Raw genomic sequence first — 20,275 nt, forward strand, 5'->3', positions numbered from 1 at the left:
TTCGCAATTCTCCTGTTTTTGCGAAGAGTTAAAAGACGAGTCATTAGAAATGCAGATCTGAAGGACGTTAACGCGAAAGGTCCTAATCTTCCAGATTGAAGACGTCGGTGCGAAATAACAAGCGTGTACGTACATATGCTTTAGATACAACGAGTTTACGTACGCATACAGAATACACATATATATATACATATATGTATATACACACTTACATCCCGTGAGACATAGAAGCGATCGTACACAATACACGACGCGTTTCCTTTCGCGTTTCTGGTACCTTCATCGAAACTGCATAAGCTCTACTTACCCAGACGCAGCCATAGTGTTAGCTCTGGTTTGGGGTTTGGCCGCGCCAAGCCGCGTGTTTGCGGTTTTGCTGTCGGTGCTCCGAAGTAGACTCAGTACACTGTGTGTTTCCTCTTCTATATATGTGTATGTATGTGCTTTCACGTATATTAGCAAGTATATATGTATATGCATATATGTGTGTACGTACGTGTAACTCACTCAAACATTCTCAACTCTCTCTGTAGATTCCTATAGATATATACATCTCTCTCTCTCTCTCTCTTTCTCTCACACTCGCTCTGTCTCCTTCTATCTCTCGTGTGTATTCCCAACGACAGATTCGTGTAGACAGAGAGGGTGGAAAGGGGGTCGGACTGAGGCTTGGAGAGAGGTGGGGGAAGGTGGTGGTGGTAGTGGTGGTGAGAAACGATCGATATAACGATAGATGTCCTGCGGGTGGACAACTAGCACGAAACCTTCCAGCTTATCGTCGATTCGCGCGAGCCACCGATGATTCGAGGTGGATGGAATTTGAACATAGAGAGAGAGAGAGAGAGAGGAAAGAGAAGAGGTGAGGTAAGGGGTGGTTTAGGGTGGTAGTTATGTAAAGTGGGAGAAGTCCGAAAAACGCTTCGATTCGACGTCGACAGATTTTCGACGATTGAAAAAGAAACTGCGTGCGAACTGCTCGTGATTATTTCCTACGAATAGAAGAGATAGAGAGAGAGAGAGAGAGGGATATTTTAACTATCTTTAATCTCTCTTTTTTATTGTTTTCTTTTTCATTTTCTTTTTTGTGATACGTTGCTTATATCCAATATTTATTGGAACGTCGATATTATTTGATAAAAACATTTCTTTCTTTTATCTTTACGAATGCGAAAGTTGGAATTTTTTCTTTTTTTTTCTTTCTTTTTTTTTTTAAGTAAGGGACTCTTTTGTTCGAGTAAAAGATCGTGATTTGTTCGAACCAAGAGTCGGTTCTAAGCCATCACTTTGTAACTCCCGAAAGCGGGCAACCTCGTTGTAGCCCACGGCAGCTCTTAGGGCGTAACATCTTAATAATACAACCTGCTACAAACTACCCCCTCAGTTCATTACCCATTCCAGTCTAAGGGCGAGAACGAATCGAGGATAACGAAGCTCTCAGAAGTCGAGACGAGACGGTATGGCCCCGACCAAGCGGCAATTGAAAAATCGTTCGAGCTAATTAATTGGAGAATAATCCGAGGAGAACTTTAATAGCTCCGGCGTGGCCACGTTGAAACGACAAGGAATACTACTAGAGGTATGGAATGAAAGATAAAGCGAAATCGAGATCAAAGGGATCGAAGAAAAACGAAGGAATCAACGAATCAATTAAATGTCGATGATTCGCGCATAAGGTTTCAACGGATCAAAATGTCAAATTGTTTCTCAGCTTTTTGTTTCTTTTTTTTTTCTTTTACGACACGATATGAATTTTTGAAAGAGAAAAGAAAATAAAAAAAGATTAAAAGCGTATCTTAAAATTCAGATAAAAGCGATAGCATTGTTTGAAATAAATGCGATACTGACGACGATATGTTTGTTCCGATATCAATTTTCAATAAGAAAAAATAAGAATAAAAAAGAAGGGAAAAACTCTTTCATCGAGCCAAAATCGAAATCAAAACGATCGAGGAAGAAATAAATATGAAGAGAAAAAAAGAAATATAAACTAAATAAATTAAATATCAATATATATGCCGGCACCCATTGGTTTCAATGAGTGTGAGAAATATCTGAGATACTTTTTCAGTGTGTGAATTGTCGAAATAAAAAAAGAAATAAGAAAAATAACAAAAAAGAGAAAGAAAAAAAGAAGAGAAAAGATCAAGAGGAACCGTTTCGAAATACGTTCTCTTATCGAGTCGCATCTAATCCACGTCCTATTTCCGCAGGCGATCGTTGGATCCTATCTTTCCTATCCTCTCGGTGACCATACCCAGCAACGATGAAAATAGCAAACGGATTTCGTATCTACAAAGATCGCACAAGTTCACACACTCGAAAATAAAATCTATGAAAAATCGACAATGGCCCTTTCCGCTTGCATTTTATTTTCCCGAAGAAAAGTACAAGTCGAATCGTTTTACGTTCTCTCGGGGAACATTAGATAAGTGATAGCAACTAATAATACATTAGAAATCAATAATTGAGGAATTTTTATTTTCGATAAATTTTTTAATTGTTTCGATTTAATGCTTTACAAATCGATCGTATTTGTAATTTTTATAATTTTTCAAATATAAATCAATAATCATATTAAATAATTAATAATATGTATATATATATATATATATATATATATATATACATATATATTATAAAAAGATTTCTTTATGAAAAGAACCTATATGTGTGTCTGTGTGTCTTTACCCCAGAAATCTTAATCGAGAATACCCACGAACAAGATTATCGACGATCGTGAATCTATTCCCGTTTATTCGCCCGAAGGAATTAATTTTCAGTCTTCCAATTAAAGAATTTAAGTTGGATTGGGGTTAAGATGTTGCTAATTATGCTTGACGTTGACACTTCGATCCTCGAAAGTCAAATAGAAAACAATAAAGTAGAGTTTATCAAACGACGGAAATGTCAGAAAAGATATATCTTATCTGTCGCGACTGTCGATTATAATTATCATTACATATTATAAGTAATTATTGATAAACTACAAATTTAGAACTGAAGGAAAGAAAGACGAAAATAAAAAAATAATTAAAAAAATAAATAAAATAAAATAAAATAATAAAAGAAATCAAAAAAAAAAAAAAAGAGATAATCGATCGCTGACAACGCCGCGCCGTGAGCGAGGATTAAAGCTTTCGATGGTAAGCTCGAAAATCGCTTTTCACCGAATTACCAAGCCATGTCTATCGACGATCGCTCGAGGCCCGACATTTTTTACAACATTTTCACTGGCCGACCATATTTGTTTCGTTCTGTTCAATACGTTGCAGAGAAAAGGGACGTGGAAGCTTTAAAGGACTACAAAACATGAATTCCTCGCTACGGAGCTTTCACCCAGTCCCGAGTTTTTCCTATTGACTTGGAGTAGATAGTATAGAATTTTAATATATATATATATATATGTGTGTGTGTGTGTGTGTGTGTGTGTGTGTGTGTGTGTATATCGTTCTCTGCTTTTAACGTTAATTCCATTACCCAATCTCTTTTTGAAACGAAGTAATCAAGTACAAATTGAATGGACACTTATCTATTAAACCAAAAAGTTACTAACGATTCATAGATCGTCAAAGGTATTCCTTAATGAAATTAGTAAAAACATCATTATATTAATTAATCGAAAACAGAGAAAAAAAAAGATAACTCATTCAAAATAAAACAATTTGTTAATGAAAATCGTTAGTATTATTTCACGAAAAAACTCTGATCGGATATCACGAAAAAGGCGAAAAGGTGGATAGGGAAAAAAATAAAAAGAAAAAAAAAAAATGATTTTCGACGAAAATGGACAGTGCTTAGATTTGGCAAGATACATCGAATGATTTTATATCGTGACCCAATGGTCATATTACGGCTTACCTAGCAGGATAGTCTCTCTTCTCACGAGCTCGATACTAACCCTTAGTGGCCCTTAGTGTCCCATGTAAAAGCCAGTAGGGAGTTGGTGTGGCGCTAAACACGCACTTAAACTACCCTTATACCGCTTTACCCAGAGATATCGGAACCTATTACCCTACGATCAACCGACACGCTACTTCTATTTACGACGGACAACTCTGAACTGAAGGTCGACCGCACTGGGACACCTCGCGTAATAGAATTGTTTATTTTCGCGTTTGTTTCTCTAAAAGATCAACCTATGATATACTGTAACGCGTACAACGTATGTATCATCAAAATATTATTATTTACATTTCTTTCCTTACGTACATACATACTCATACATATTTCTTCTACAAGTATGATTTAATTCTTATCTTTTTGTTCGTAATTAACAATATACCTCGTCGTATCTTATACATACGATTGTTATTAAATATCCTATTTACGTATCGCTCAATATTCGTCTCCTTCTTTTTTTATACCTATCATTGTTAAATCTTATTTCGTTTCCATTAATATTTTTAATTCGATAACCATTTAATTTATATGAAGAAGTAAAGTATTTTACCTATCGAATAAATCCGAATTAGAAACAGAAAAGTTATTTGCGTTTTTCTTTCGTCTGATATAATTTGGAAATAAAAAGAAATAAAAATATAAGAAGAAGAAGAAGAAGAAGAAGAAGACGAAGAAGGAGAAGAAAAAGAAATCATATTATATCTATTGTAATCGACGATACGATTATCTTTACTTACATCGTCATTTCCGTTCGCTCTTCGTGATCTTTATAAAAATATAGTGAAACGAGAAAAGATAGAAGATCGAGTGGAGACAAGGTAAAGATATTATCCGGGTAACGTAGAAACGGGGACAGACCAACGATACCTAGAGACTTTCTTTGGATTACGAAGCCCATATTCAAGACGCTACTTTTGGCTTGACGTGTAAAGTAAGAAGACGAATCGTCTTCCTGAATAAAGATAAAACGTGCGCCACCGACGCCGAAGAACGTTTTCCGGGAGTTTCTTTCTTGCGTAACCGCGGCACTCGCTTTTCTCCATTTATATCGATATCTTGTAGTAGTTCGGCAAACGTACCTATCTTTCCCTATTTATGGCAAAATTCTTATGGGGAGAAGAAGGAGCAAGAGGATCTGAGAAAACACATACGCAAAGAAATACAATAAAAAAGTGGAATATGTGAATTAAATTATTGTATTCTTTGTTTCCCTTACTCTCATTCCTCCCCTCTCCACCCTTACTCGTCTCAACCCTTCGCCCTTCGCTTCACTTTTCTTGCGACAGACGGAATCGATTCGTGTTCTACGATCTTAACCCGAAAATACTTTGCCGTCGTAAATTTCACGACGTCAAGTTTATTTCTACCCCACAATTTCGTAGAACTGGAACATACTACCCTTAGCCAACCTCCTCCTCCTCCTCCTCCTCCTCCTTTTCCCACCCACTGCACCCTCCCATCGGTCTGTTCCAGTTCGGTCGTTAGTTTTCCTAGTAAAAGTTCAAGGACCTGAATCATGTTTACTGTATCCATATTGTTTTCTTTCACTGTGTTTATTCTATGTTATATTAGTATTATATATATATACAATATGTGCGTGCGTGCGTGTGTGTGTGTGTATATATATATATATATATATATATATATACGAACGTGTGTGTATATTCATTCAATGTATCGAAGTTTATATAAAACAGGAAGGATGATTCTCCTTTCCTTATTTTTTAATTCAAGATATATTAAAATAACGCAAATATTCTCGAATCGTTCATTAAATAACATATCTCTTATGGACGAAGACAAATATTACGTTGCGATAAATATCGAATGAAAGTTCGTTCAAAGAGAAAAGACGAATGTTATATTGAGATGCAATGATACTATTTTTGAAATGTTCATTCAATTTTAGATAAAAGTAAGATAGTTCTATTTATAAATTTCTTAAATCCAAGATTCACACAAAAAAATGCGATATGATCCGCAAACGATATCTCGCGACGAAGATAAGAATACTCGATGTTAACTGAAAAGAAGTGTATATGTATATATATGTAATGAAAAAAAAAAAAATAATAATAATAATAAAATAAAAAAGAATACAGCGATCGAAAAAAGAAACTTTGTAAAAATTCGTAGAAACGTCGTAAGAAAATATAATAAAATCATTCTCGCAAACATTCGACATGTTCGGGGTTTAATGAAATCCTTTATCGACGGATTGCATTCATTAAGAAAGCTAAGAGACGCACGTGTTTCGTAATTTGACGTTCGTAGCTCTTTTATATGCATACGCAAGACTCGTCAGAGATTTTCGTAAGGAGGCTGCAGAAAGACTGTTGAAGCTGCAAGCAGTCATCCGCAACTTGTTTAACAAACACGCGTCGACGACTCCGTCGGTGCTTCTTGTAAACGACTCGCGATACGTCGCAAACGCGTTTCTAAAGCGTTCTTAAAGTAAAACCGAAGTGAAAGGCGTGAAGAACATCAGCCCAGTTGAGTACCGTCGATATACATTTGCATCTTGCAAACAGAGTTCTTGCGTACGTATGTGTACGCGTATGTACGTGTGCGTATACGTTTGCATTTACGCGTGCGTGCGTACGTACGTACGTGAGTGAGACATTTATGGCATCTAAAAGCAAACGTTCTTTGCAACTTTGTTGTCATAAGATGTACTATAATTTCTCGGGAATATTTACAATGTAAAAGATGTAAATATCTGAGAGCCTATATGATGATCGAGCGAATAAATTTAAAGAAAAAAAGAGAGAAAAGAAATTAAGATAGACATCCGTGAGAAATCATATTACCGTGAAAAAATATACCTATCTTCGAGATTCGTTGTATATTTTTCATCAATCTTGGATTATGAAAGAAACAAAAAAAAAGAAAAGAAAAAAAATGAACGAAAAAATGATACTTTTTATTTTTGATGGATTCGAATTTTCATACGAAATTTATGCTTTCAAATTCAATGTCCATCTTTATTGCGAGATGTAAAAGTTAGTGAACAATATATCTTGGAGAATTAACTTTGGTCTTTCATCTTTCTAATAATAAATGAAAAAGGATGAGATCCTATTAAACGTGAAGAACTTAAAAAAAAAAGAAATAGAAAAAAGTTTCCTTTGCAATTTCACGTTACTAATCTTTCATCTTGACAAGTTTGCTCGAACGAATCTTAAGACTCGACTAATTTTTAACTATCATCCCCTAATTATTTATTATTTCGATGGTTCGTCGATCTCGAAAGATCACGTATCGCGTGGAGTTAAATTTTGTCGATCTCTTTTTTTTTTAACTCACCTTGAACGTACCCAAATCCTTCACACTGCATGCCAGTTTAACGTTACGCCCTGCCGGTACCGTGATATTTCCTATTTCAGAGACGAACTCAGGATCTCGTGCAGTGGTAACTGAAGGCAGAAAAAGACCAATTGTGACAGTGACGATGTTACAGCTCATGCTTTCAAAAATTTGTTAAAAACAAAAAGAAGTGGGAGAAAAGAGAAACGAACGTACACACACACACGTTCACACGTAAAAAAACAAAGAAAGAAAGGAGAGAAACACTCGTTGAAAATGTCCGTCTACGTTAACATCTGACGAATGAATCGTGACTACGTTTTCACGTTTCTTTCGAAAAATTTGCACGAGATATTGTTGAATCTATGTATATTCACAAATATTCTCGTGAAAAATTCAACAAAAATTAGTTAAGTTGTCCTCTCGACAAAAGTTCAACGTTACGAACATTATATAAAAAATCTTTTGGATTACGATGTTATTGAATTTTCGTAAGATATACGAAGCACGTGTCGATATATTTTGCATCGATATTCTGTACAAACGCGTGCATACATCGATACAAATTTCGTAAAAAGAAAAAAGATTCTTTTTTTACAAATTAGACAGATACGTTGTTCTATCAGGAAAATTCGATATCATCGTGGATAAAAAAATCATTCCAATTACGATGTCATTGAATTTTCATAAGAAAGAAGACAGTTTCGTATGTGTATGTGTGCGTATCTATTTTCTGTATCGATACTCTCTTTATACACATCCGAAAGACAGATATATATTGACGAAAATCTTGAAAAAAATTTGTACGAATTAGATAGGTTCTCTTGTCGATAAAATTATACCGTAAGATCAATAGAAAAATCTTTCAAATCACGATGTCATTGAATTTTCATAAGGAAGGAAAAGAAGGAAGAAGGAAAGAGAGAGAGAAAAGATAGATACATAGATGGATAGATAGATAGATAGATAGATAGATAGATAGATAGATAGATAGAGTATGTATGTAGAGTATAGCTCTATGCTTTTCCATCGATGGAAAAAGGAAATCGATCGATCTGCACCGACATACGTTCGTAGGCGGATGCGCTTTGAGTTATAGAAGCTCACCGCTCGGTGTGACAGCTTAGTTATTGAATACAAAATGCAATTTTTCAAGTCTTCGTTCCGGGACGGTCGCACTCACTGAAGAAAGAAGAACAGAGAGGGGAGAGAGAGAGAGAGAGAAAGAAAGAGAAAGAGAGACATACTGACGAACAGTGATCGAATCTTCGAAAAGAAATCTTGACAACCGAACACTCTCCTTCGATCTTTATTTTTATTTTTTATTATTACTATTTTGATTATTATTATTTCAGGTTACATTTTACGACTCTAGTATACCTACAAATATCAAAATCAAACTTCCATTTCTCCATGGTGAAAGTTCTATTAAGTTTTTCCGCAGCTTCGAGACATTTTTCGTATTAATACTTTTCTCGATAAACCACGGACAATTTTAATTTCATTAAAATTTCATTCCGACGACGTTCCGAATAACATTGAACGATATTAATAACAAAAGAGAGGCGGGAATAACGACACAGAGAGATCTGCCATTCCATTTTTCTTCGAGTAGAATCTTGCAAATTTAATTTATTTTTACGTACAGATATCTAGATAAGAAACGTTAACTTCAATTCTCGCGAATTACTAAACTCCTGTTAGTAATTTAAACGGACAATTTTTCTTTTTTTCTTTTCTTTTTTATATCAGTTATCAATGTATGATAAAAATACTCCGAAAAAAAGTTTCTCTCTCTCTCTCAGCAATGATAGTAACGAAAGAAATCGACACAGATAGATAGATAGATAGATAGATAGACAGAGAAAGAAAGAAAGAAAGATCGGATCCACTGCAAAGCAAATCCGATACTCGATGCAACTAGTGTACCGTCTTAGCGAGTCACTTTCAATCCCTTTTCTTACTACTAAGAAGCTCGCTAGAGATAGGGAGAACAGAAATGGAGCTGGATCGGTCCGTCTGTATGCACCGTTGCAGACTTTTAAAGTTGAATCGAAGTGACTATCGCTTGCCAAGGGAGAAAGAGAGTACGGAGAGAAAGAGAGAAAGGGTTAAGGAGAGAAGAGCTGGTTAAAAGGAGAGAGGAGTAAAAGAAGGAAAGGGACAGGGGTCAGGAGGGGGTTAAGGAATATGCTGCTAGAAAATTCTCTTTGGGTCGCTGCCATATTCGAAGTGGTCGTACTTTCTCTCTCTCTCTCTCTCTCTCTTTCTTTCTGTATGTCTCTCTTTTCTGTTTTTTCTCCTTCTTTTTTTGGATGTTGGATGCTGGACCTAAAAAGATGGTAGATACGAACGTATGCGTGGTCACCTTACCTAAGTTCGTTCTTTCGAATTTCTTCTTTTCTTTTTTCTTTTTTTTTCTTCTTGTTTTTAAGCTCCTCTTTCTCTTGTCGAACATAGAAAGCCGTACTTGTTACATTTTGCATGATAAAAGAAATTCTGTCAACTCCGAAGCGAATTTTTTCCTCGAAATGCTATTTCACCAAAAGGAATATCGTTATGGGAATATATGAGAGTATGAAACAAGAGTGGAAATCTTTTTATCGGGTCTCGTGATAATTCCTAAAAGTCGCAAGACGCATTAGAAATAAATTTCCATTTGGACGAATACCAAAGATTAAATCGGTTTGGACCGTGGGACGGTAAGGGCGATGGTTCTTCTTGAAACAGATCTGTTATCTCTCTCTCTCTCTCTCTCTCTCTCTCTCTCTCTCTCTCTCTCTCTCTCTCTCCTGTCTTTCTAGTTCCTACTTTCGGTAGTTTGGTCTATTTTCAAAAGTATAGTAGATAATTCACTTATCTTAAGAGATCGAGTTACCTACTACGACACGTTCTCAAAGTCGATAATCGATCTTTCAAAATATCATTTTTACATTACCATAAAATTTCATACCCATGACATATCCTTTTATAGACAGACCCATGTAGATATATTTGACGTTAATCCTTTTAGAGGAAAGCAACGATCACAAAGCGTAAATCTAAACAAAAGGGACAATAAGCTCGAGTGATAGAGTGTTCGAAAGCTTATAAAGAAAGGAAAAAAAAGAAAATAAAGAGAAAAAGAAAAAGAATGAAAAAATTAAAAAATAAAAAAGAAAATAAAGAAGAAAAAAAAATAAAAGAAGAGACGGAGCTGAGTGCGGTGTAGAGTCTGAGTTCTCATCGAGAAAATATTTCAAATTCGTTTGCGAGCCTCGTTCCGTGCCACGTGAGTCCTCTGATGAAAGAGAGAATAAGAGCGAAAGAGAGAAAGACAGAGAACGAAGGAGAGAGAAAGAAAGAGAGAAAGAAAAAGAGATAATCCGTCGATCTCAAAGCAGCCTGCAAACGGAAAAGAAAGAAATCTCTGTGGGAGTCCATCGAGCTACCTCGGTGCGAGCCTTATTAGGCTAACCTTATTAAACATCCGGGAATGTATTAATTACGGAGGAAGGTATTTCGCGCTCGAGATGCATTCGACGAACGATAATTAATAAGATACTCGAGCGTGGCTTTCGCACGAGCTCGAGAAGAAGAATTCGAGATTTCATCACCGTGGTAACACGAGATGTCGAGGGATGATAAAAACGAAGGAGAAAGAGAGAAAGAAAGAAAGAAAGAAGGAAAGAAAGAGAAAGAGAAAAAGAGGGAACAAAAAATACCGAATGAGAGGATAGACGTCATTGTAGCCTTCTCGAAAGAGAACGCTCTTCGATGATCTCCGATGAAACACACACACACACACACATACACACGCGCGTGCGAAAGAGAGATTGAAATTATTTTAATTATTTTCCCTTACGAGTCCTTCAATTCTCATCGAGTAAAAACGTGATAGGAAGATAGGAAGAAAGAAAGAAAGAAAGAAGGAAAAAGAAAATCGAGTACGTGGTTCAACTTGATAATAATAATACGAGATATAAAAATATGAGATTTCAAGAATTACTCGATTATCGATCGATTCACTTCTTCTTCTTCTTCTTCTTCCTCCTCTCCTCTATTTTCCACTTTTAAATGAGTAAAAGAGGAAAAAGAAAAAGTAACGAGAAATATTATTATTAATTTAGAAAGAATATCTTTTTTCTTTTTTCAAAAAAAAAAAAAAAAAAGAAAGAAAAGGGAAAAGGAAAAATCAAGATCTGGAGTAACACAAGTGTTCGTGTGTTGGGCTGTGGATGTGGGTGGATGGGGCTAGGAGTGGGAGTGGGGTGAGGCTTGAGAGGAAAAAAGATGGGAAACGTGTCCGATGACGTCAGAGTTGTCATCTCGTTGTGTAAATTCGTATTACACATGTGCTCTTACCATCACTACTCTACGCAGACACGGTACATAAACGACCATAGTTACGTGTGGCTCTTCGCTCCTGGTGATTAAAGGAGGGAGATCTCTTCATTAGGGCTCGAGTGCTCGCACGAATTTTAATTAATATTCGCGACAGTTCGCCGGTCACACTACGACTGCGAATACGAGAAATACGATGGCGAACTACGACGATTGCGACAACAACGACAAGGACGAGGACAAGGACGAGGACGAGGACGCGTGTTCTCTAACGACCTACGCGAGAGAAACCAAGGAATTCGATGTAATTATCAAGGCTGTCCTATTAATTTCGTAAACATTTCCTACTACATGTTTCAAGACACGATTTATATACGCCGACGTCACGTTCGTTACGTTTTCTTCCCTTCTTTATTTATTTATTTTATTTTTTTTTGTCTGTCTGTCTATCTGTCTCTTTCTCTTTCTCTCTCTTTCTCTCTCTGTATTTCTTCTTGTTCTTGTTTTCTCTGTCTCTCTCTCTCTCTCTCTCTCTCTCTCGCTTTTACGAAAGAATTTTAATTTCGCAATTAAAACAGACGTGTTTAATCATTTTAAACCATCAAAAACGGGACTTCGCTGCTATGCGTTTCTGAAAGAAACGCTCGAACTGATAATAAAAGATTTAAGAGTGATAAATAAAAAGGATTGTTCCTGTCAGAGAATCTTAACGTTTGGTTTACGGCGAGAACGATCGTTTTGATGGTTAAAATATACTTGGGATACTTTTATGTAGAGCTTTGAGAGAAGTGACCGATTAAAATAGATAAGATGTTGGATTATACATAAGAATTCGGTGAAAGGCGATCTAGGGATTTTAATGTATAAAAAAAGAGAGAGAAAGAGAAAGAAGAAAAAATTGCTGAATAGCCTGAGATCAGACGTGATATCGATCATTATTTATGGGGGTGTGCTACTTAAAAATTGAAACGCTTATATTATATAAGATGCTGAGGGTTGAAAAAGTCGGCTAGACTCGAGGTTTAAAGGTGCCGACGAGTAAATCTCAAAGAGGGTGCTTTTTATCTTAAGTGTGAAGCACTTTGCCGAGCCTTCAGACTTAACAAGAGTCTAGTAAGAGAGAGAGAGAGAGAGAGAGAGTAAACTCTCACCTCTTCGTTTGTCTCTCTTCTTGTTTTTTCCTTAAAAGAATATTAGCTTTATGCGAAAGACGATAAAATAAGCATACCAAAGATAATAACACTTTTTTTCTGACGTCTTCGATGTCAGGATAAAGCAAACTTTAAAACCTGAAGCCATTTTCGGTCAAGCAATCGGAAATTTCTATTCGTCAAAAAAAGAAAAAAAGAAAAAAAATAACGTCGAACATTATCGAGTCTATCCCAAAGTTCGCGTGTTCCTTATGTATTTACCAGATATTGATATACTACTATCCAAAGAAATGATTTGGGAAGTAAAAACGATCACGTGCCACGTGTTCGATGTAGCTCGTTTCTAGAAAGTATCGTGAATATATGATAGAACGACACGGAACGTCACGTTACGAGTTATTTTTAAACTTTTATTTCCTCGAAATTGTATGTGTCGTTTGGGAGAAAGAAAAGCAGAGAAGAGAGAGTGAAAGAGAGAGAGAGAGAGACAGAGAGAGATTTTTATTTTAGAAAAAAGAAGAAGAAGAAGAAGAAGAAGCAGTTAAAAATAAAATTCTCTCTTCAAATTTATCCACAACGTTAAAAATTCCCAAGACGGTACTTCTCTCTCGTCCTTTTCGATGGTACCCATTCGAAATGTGTTCTCGAGATGTTGAACAATGTCGAGAGTGATTACATCGCAAACTTCTCCCATAAATTCTCATTGTGTATCTATCTTTTGGATATTAAAGAGAAGAGAAAAAGGACGGAAAGGAAAAGAAAAAAAAAAAAAGTAGAATTTCATATTGATCGAAGAAATTGAAATAACGATGAAATAAAAAGGAGACTGATGATGATCGAACAAATCGAAATTATGACAACAAAAATAAATAAATAGATAAATAAAATTTGGCGTGATACATATCGATTAAATGTATCGATTCGAAAGAAAAGAATCGAACGAAAGAAAAAAAAGGATAGAAAACGAGACTTTTCTCGATTGAATTTGTTATTTTTATTTTTCCTATTGTCCTCGAAAATATCACCTTTAGGAAAGCAAACTCGAGGAGGAATCGAAGGAGATTCGAGCGCATCGAACAGAATGCACCTTGGGATCCTCTTAGTAACGACGAGGAGGAACTCTCGTTTACCTTCGGCTCTTAGCCGCTCGCGCGAACCTCGTTCGGGGACTTTACGTCGAGCTTTCGACAGTTTATTCCCGACGTGATGCGCATTCGAAGCTTAACAGAGAAACAAGCTCAATGCCAATTTCGTCTGAGTTTTGGTGAACAACCTGGCACCTACTACTTATTTCAAAATAAGACTTTTTTAATTTATTCTTTCCAGTTCGAAGAATTTCCTAGAGAGGATATGAATGAATCGTCTAAAAAAGATTTTAAAACGTTCTTAATTCTCTCACCATCGTTTCTTGCTAACAAAAAAAAGAAAAGGAAGACGAAAGTGAGTAATAAAAAGTTAAAAAAAGAACCCTATTTAACAGAAGAAATAATAAACAATTTTGTGCAATAACTGTTTAAAAAACAAAAAAAAAGATCTCTCGCTCAAGGTTCGTGTTCATAACAAACAATAATTATCCGATCAACGACAATCGTTACTTTCTCAGTATTATATATACAGATATACGTAAATTCATTCTTTAAACACTACGTAATTTTACAGTCGCACGCTTAGATAATCCATAATTAAACAAACATTGGTTCTGTCATTGAAAACTCTTAATCGTTACTACAATTTTTTCGTACATACGATAAAAAACAACAACAACAACAAAAAAAAGAAAAGAAAAATAATTGCGTTAAGGAAGATAAGAATTCAATACAAAACTAGAACGCGAGCTGTAAAACAAGAAAGAAAAAAAAAAGAAAAAGAAAAAAGAAAGAACAAAAAAAAAAGAAAAAAGAAAGCACCATTTGTGGAAACTTGTAACGAAGAATAATTAACAAACGTCGATGGTTATTATCAATTATCGTGAAAAATGAGGACGATTTACGGTCGTCATCGGGATCGTCGTCGGAAGATGATAAAGGACAGAGATAGAAATATATAGAAAAAGACACGAGACGAGAGGAGGCGAAAGGAGAGGAGAGGATCGTTCTTCTCGCTCGTTTCAATCTCGCGCGATCTCCGTCCTTTTCTCTTTTTTTATCCTCCCACGTAGAGGCCGTTTCTCCTTCTTTCTCAATTACGGTCGTCTCACTCGGTCGCTGTCTCCTTTCCGGCACGTCCGTCTCGTTTTCTCATTTTCCAGCTCTTGCGCCTTAACTCCTGCCCCGGGGACGATTCGAAGCAACCCCCATGAGTTGAACTCATCCCCATCCCTTCGATCAACCAACCAACCAACCCCAATTTCTCTCTCTCTCTCTCTCTCTCTCTTTCTTTCTTTCTTTCTCTTTCTCACCATGTCACCACACGCGATGACAGATTCACCGGGGAATCAAATTTCTGGCCTTTCTTTTGGGACCAAGAAGGGCTTGCCGAGGACTCCTTGTCGTGACTTATGGCGTTAGCAAGGAGTTAGCTCTTTGAGTGATAGGCCTTTCCAATCCCTTTTCTCCTTCTCTTCCTTTACCTTCACCTCCACCTCCACGTCCTTCTCCTCCTTCTCCTTCTCCTTCTCCTTTTCCTTCTCCTACTACTCCTCCATCGACTTTACACGCCTTAGGACACGCGCGACGAATTCCGGATAGAGCTGAAAGGCGTCATGGTAGTTTCACAGCCTGTCTGATTTATCGTCGAGATGACTACTCACGATTTAAACGTTCTATCTGTCTGTCTCTCTCTCTCTCTCTTTCTTCTTTTTTTTATTTCTCTTCCCTCTCTAACAGTTTCTTTCAAATCTTCGAAATCATTTCTAAATGTTATTAACTATGATTGTTTGTTCAGGTATATGGTTTTCTATCTAATGTTTTTTTTTTTTTATGGTAGTAATGATTAAAGAAATATTAAGATCCAAATTTGACGAGGTTACAAGAATAAAATGTATTTGTATATATTATCGTGATTTCGTTCTTACTATTGCTTTCCTATTTTTATGTATTTATTTATCTCATATAGACACGTGTTTTACTTCGTTATTACGTACGATTCATATGGGAGTATGCCCGGGTTCATGATGTTTATTCATGAAATATTGAAAAACATTTAAACCTCGTTAACAGCTGTAATGCGTCCACCGTGTAATATTATCGTATTAATCGGAATAATGAAAAAAGAATTGTAATAAGTATAACAAATCGTAATTTTACGAGTCGTATAAAATTAATAACAGGAGTAATTAAATTTTAACAATTACTTCCCGTTCTTTCTTTTCTTTCTTTCTTTTTTTTTTTTTTTAATTGTTAATAGAAAATAATAGAACACATTTGAATTAATTCATCCACAAATATAGAAAAGTTCTATCGAGAAAGCTATCCATGTGATATAACGATGGCCATCGTTACAGTGAAATAAAGCGACTAATAAAAATGGACGTTAACGAAGCGTAAAAAAAGAAAATTAAACAAAGAAAAAAAATAGAAAAAGAGAGAGAGAAAATGATAAACCGATTCGAGGATCGAACGGTTTCCCTTCGTTGTTGGCAATGTAGCAAATTAATCGACCATCTCGTCGCGAACGAACGTAATCCAAAGAGTAGAAGCAAGCTCGTATAAGCCGCGTTCTATGCGCGAGAGAATAAGCTTCGCGGCCATAAAGGCAGACAGGAAATTAAAATCGATCAAGCTCACCGGTGTCTCGGATGCGTCGTCCTTCTTGTTAAATTGCTACGCGTACGTAATATCCTTACTGGCCTACTAACGCCTTCATATATATAATAACTCACCGAGAAAAGTGGAAAATTTGAATGGTGCTTAATTCAAATTTCAAGTGACAAATTTTCTAACAATTCACGAACGTTAATATTTATATCATTTATATATATATATATATATATATATATATATATATATATATAATATAAAATCTTGCTTGTAGCAAGATGTAAATATTCTTTACGTCGTTACAATTTTTTTAAATAATAATAATAATAATAATAATAATTATTATTATTATTATTATTATTATTATTATTATTATTATTATTATTATCAAATCGCACGACCGAGCGGACCGAATATTGTAAAGGAAAAATGATAAACGTTAAATAGCACGGTCGAAGGTACCAACCCACGGACGATGGACTTCAGCGAATTAACCGAATATGTAAATCTACGATAAGTATGCAAATTAGAGCCGAATCAAAGTTGCAATATTCATGCGCCGGCGAGTATAATGTGTGTAAATTTTTGTAATCGTGTTTGGAACCTGCCCTCCACCCTTCCATTCATCACCCTCCCCCGTCTCTCTTTCTACCTTCCCTCACCTTCTTCCACATTTTGTCCTATTCTTTCTACGAGTTATACTAATAATTAATATCCAAACTTACTAGTTTTTTCATCGTTAGTTATTTATGTATATACGTGTATAATAATCTACGTATATTCATTCATACGCACAATCATACACACACACATCTATATACTTCTAAATACTTTCTTTTGTCCTTTCGGTTTTGACGTAATGGACGGAGAAACCGGAGAAAATTCGTATCGTTTTAACATCTACAATACTTCTTTCACGAGGGTGCCAAAGCAACGCGAGCTGGTCGTTTCAATTGCGTCGGACGTTACAATAAAATAACAAAAAAGGAAAGGAAAAAAAAAAGCTATTGTTTCACTCGGGAGATTACGGAGAACGTTATGCGATCGTTAGTGAACGTTTTAACGCGAACGTGACATTCCTTTCATAAAAAGGATAGAATGGGAAAAAAGGATTTCCTGACAGCGACGAAAATTTTCATTTTTATTATAAAATATCGATCAACTTAAAAAAAAAAAGAAGAAGAAGAAAGGAAAAAAAGAGAGAGAGAGAGAAGGAAAAACAAACGAAGAAAATGACTTTTTGATTGGCCAAATTTTCATAGTTTACAAATATCTGTTTTTTAATATCAAAACACTTCTTCGAGAATAGATTGCTTGTTATTTTATTAACAACAATTTCATACAAAATATTTCTTACGACCAATACGACCGAAAACAAAGAACAAAAAAAAATTAATAATAATAATAATAATAATAATAATAAGAAAAAAAAAAGGAAAAACAATATAAGAAAAACATATCTAATAGAATAAAATTACAATATAATAAAAATTGATCCTCATACAAATGTAAATATTTTCGTTTTACAAATTTCCTGAAGAATGACCGAGTCAAATTTTAAGGTGACAGAAAAAGAGAGAAGAGGGATTCTTGGGAATGGTGACATCCAAGGGAAAGAGGGCACAAAGCAAGAAACGGACAGCGTGGAGTAGGAAAATCCGATATTCTCACCCATGCTCCTAACCATTCTTGATTCCCTCCCACCCTCTCTCTCTCTCTCTCTCTCTCTTTCTCTCTCACTCCTTCCTAGTGCCCATCTTACCTTCCTCTCTTTTCTAGCTCAGTGTGGAATAAATCTGTCACGTGATATGTGATCCTCAAGCGGATTTACTTTATAGGATCTACCTACGATCTCTACCTTTATTTCATTGGTCATAGATCGAAACGGTCGAAGCGATTAGTCGCTTTCTCGCGAGGATTTCAAAGTGCTTTTCGCTGTCGAATTTCTCTGTGCGTTTGCTATAAAAAAAAGAAAAGAGAGAGAAAGAGAAGAGAAAAAGAGATGGACAGTTTATAAATAAGAGTTGAGCCAACGATGTTCCTTCGTTTATTTATTATTAAATGAAACTCCAAACGAGACGGCAGACAGTCATAAATCGAATTGTCGATATTTCCGTAATCGAGACGTTTTAAACCAATTTAAATTCATTAAAGAGATCAAGAGATCTATATATGTATCTCTCTCTCTCTCTCTCTCTCTCTCTCTCTCTCTCTCTCTCTCTCTCTTGCTTTGACTCATCTATTTATTATCGAATTTAAAATTAGATGTTTACTTGGTCAGCTTAGTTTTCGAATAGAAAAAGACAACTCGACAAAAATCTATTCCTTTTTTTTCTACTTCGTCTTTAAAAACTTCTCGTTATCGATAGAAAGAATGAGAGAAAGAGAGAAAGAGAGAAAGAGAGAAAGAGAGAGAGGGAGAGAGAGAGAGAAAGATAGGGAAGTACCATTTTCAACGTCGTTTGGGCATTTAATCGGGAATACGACGGACACTAAGAACGTAGTTCATTTAGATAAGATCAGAAAGACTTCCTTATTCGACTGTGTCTATGTATGTGAGGAAGAGAGAGAGGGAGAGGGAGAGTTTGTCGGTCCATGCCAGTTCCTAGATGCTATCATAGAATTCAGTAAGAGAACTCATGTATTTTTACCGATTTTATTCTTCTTTAATCGACGTTAAAAACTTTAACCGAAAATATTCTAACGATTAAGGAAAAATGCATTTTTATAATTACAATTTTCCCATGAAAAAAATATATCCTAGATAAAGTAAATATAATAAATAAATAAATATATATATATATAATTTATGAAATAGAGAAATAAAATATAATACCCATGGAAATTGATAAATGAACATACGCACATACACACACACTACTTCTTTATGATACCTCTCATCGAATGTTTTTTTTCAAATTTCCGATCATATGAAATGTTGTATCTAGTCGAGAACGATTCGAAAAAAAGAAAGAAAGTAAAAAAAAGATAGATAGGGAGAGCAACATAGAAACAGAGACAGAGAGACAGACAAAGAAAGAGAGAGAGAGAGAGAGAGAGAGAGAGAGAGAGAGAAGATTGAGAGGCGGAAGAGTGCAAGTCGGCCCTCTCATTTGAATACTTAGATTGGAAGGGTCTTTCGAAGGTATGGGAAGAGGAGGTTGGTTCACCGGAGGGTTCACCGGAAAAAGGAGACGGTGGTTGTTCGTAGGTGGAGGTAAGTGGGTGAGGAGGAGGAGGAAAAGAAGGGATGATGAGGTGTAGGGGCGGGGGAGGGGAGGAAGGGGTGAAAAGCGAACGAGGAGAACCGGTGGAGCCGCTTAATCGCGTTTTCCGAGAAATTTATGAGATCCGAGCCGATAAGGTAGGAAATAAGAGCAAGTCTCTGAAAGACGTCGCTCCGAAGAAGGGAAAAAGTAGTGGGATGGTTCAATGGGGATGGGATGGGGTTATGGGAGAAGGAGAAGGGCATCGGGGCATGGCGGAGGAAGGTTAAGGGTAAAGGGCCTACAGAAAACACGGTTCGAGTATAACGGCCTCGTTTAATGCGTACAATACTCGTGATTTTGAAAACGATAAGCGGAACTTCGTAGGTATACACGTACATACGTTTATAAGTGAAGTACGCTTGTTGTGTTTACGTGTATATGTGTTTAACCCAACTACATGCACGCAGGATTTTTCAGTGAAAGAGTAAGGGAAATTGATAATGAAAGCGTTATTGTTCGTCGTCTGTATGGGGACTATATATATTCCTAGGTATGTACCTGGGGTCATGGAGAATTTTTTTTTTCTTTCTCTCTCTTTCTTTCTTTCTTTCTTTCTTTCTCTTTCTTTCTCGACCAATGGAAAACTGTTCTGATCTAATATTTGAAAACTCTGAAAAGTTAGATAATT

General features: G+C 35.9%; 1 protein-coding gene across 2 annotated transcripts in view; it reads right to left on the reverse strand.

Annotated features, from left to right (window-relative positions):
* LOC127068897 (neurotrimin-like) overlaps positions 1–20,275 on the reverse strand; it is a 245,585-nt gene that overhangs the window by 153,712 nt on the left and 71,598 nt on the right. For both annotated transcript variants that reach the window (XM_051005273.1, XM_051005272.1), the window contains one exon: positions 7,207–7,316. In XM_051005273.1, coding sequence (XP_050861230.1) covers positions 7,207–7,316 — 110 coding nt within the window. The remainder of the gene's footprint in view (positions 1–7,206; positions 7,317–20,275) is intronic.

The sequence above is a fragment of the Vespula vulgaris genome, chromosome 14 (genome assembly GCF_905475345.1).
Source record: "Vespula vulgaris chromosome 14, iyVesVulg1.1, whole genome shotgun sequence".
Taxonomy (NCBI): Eukaryota; Metazoa; Arthropoda; class Insecta; order Hymenoptera; family Vespidae; genus Vespula; species Vespula vulgaris.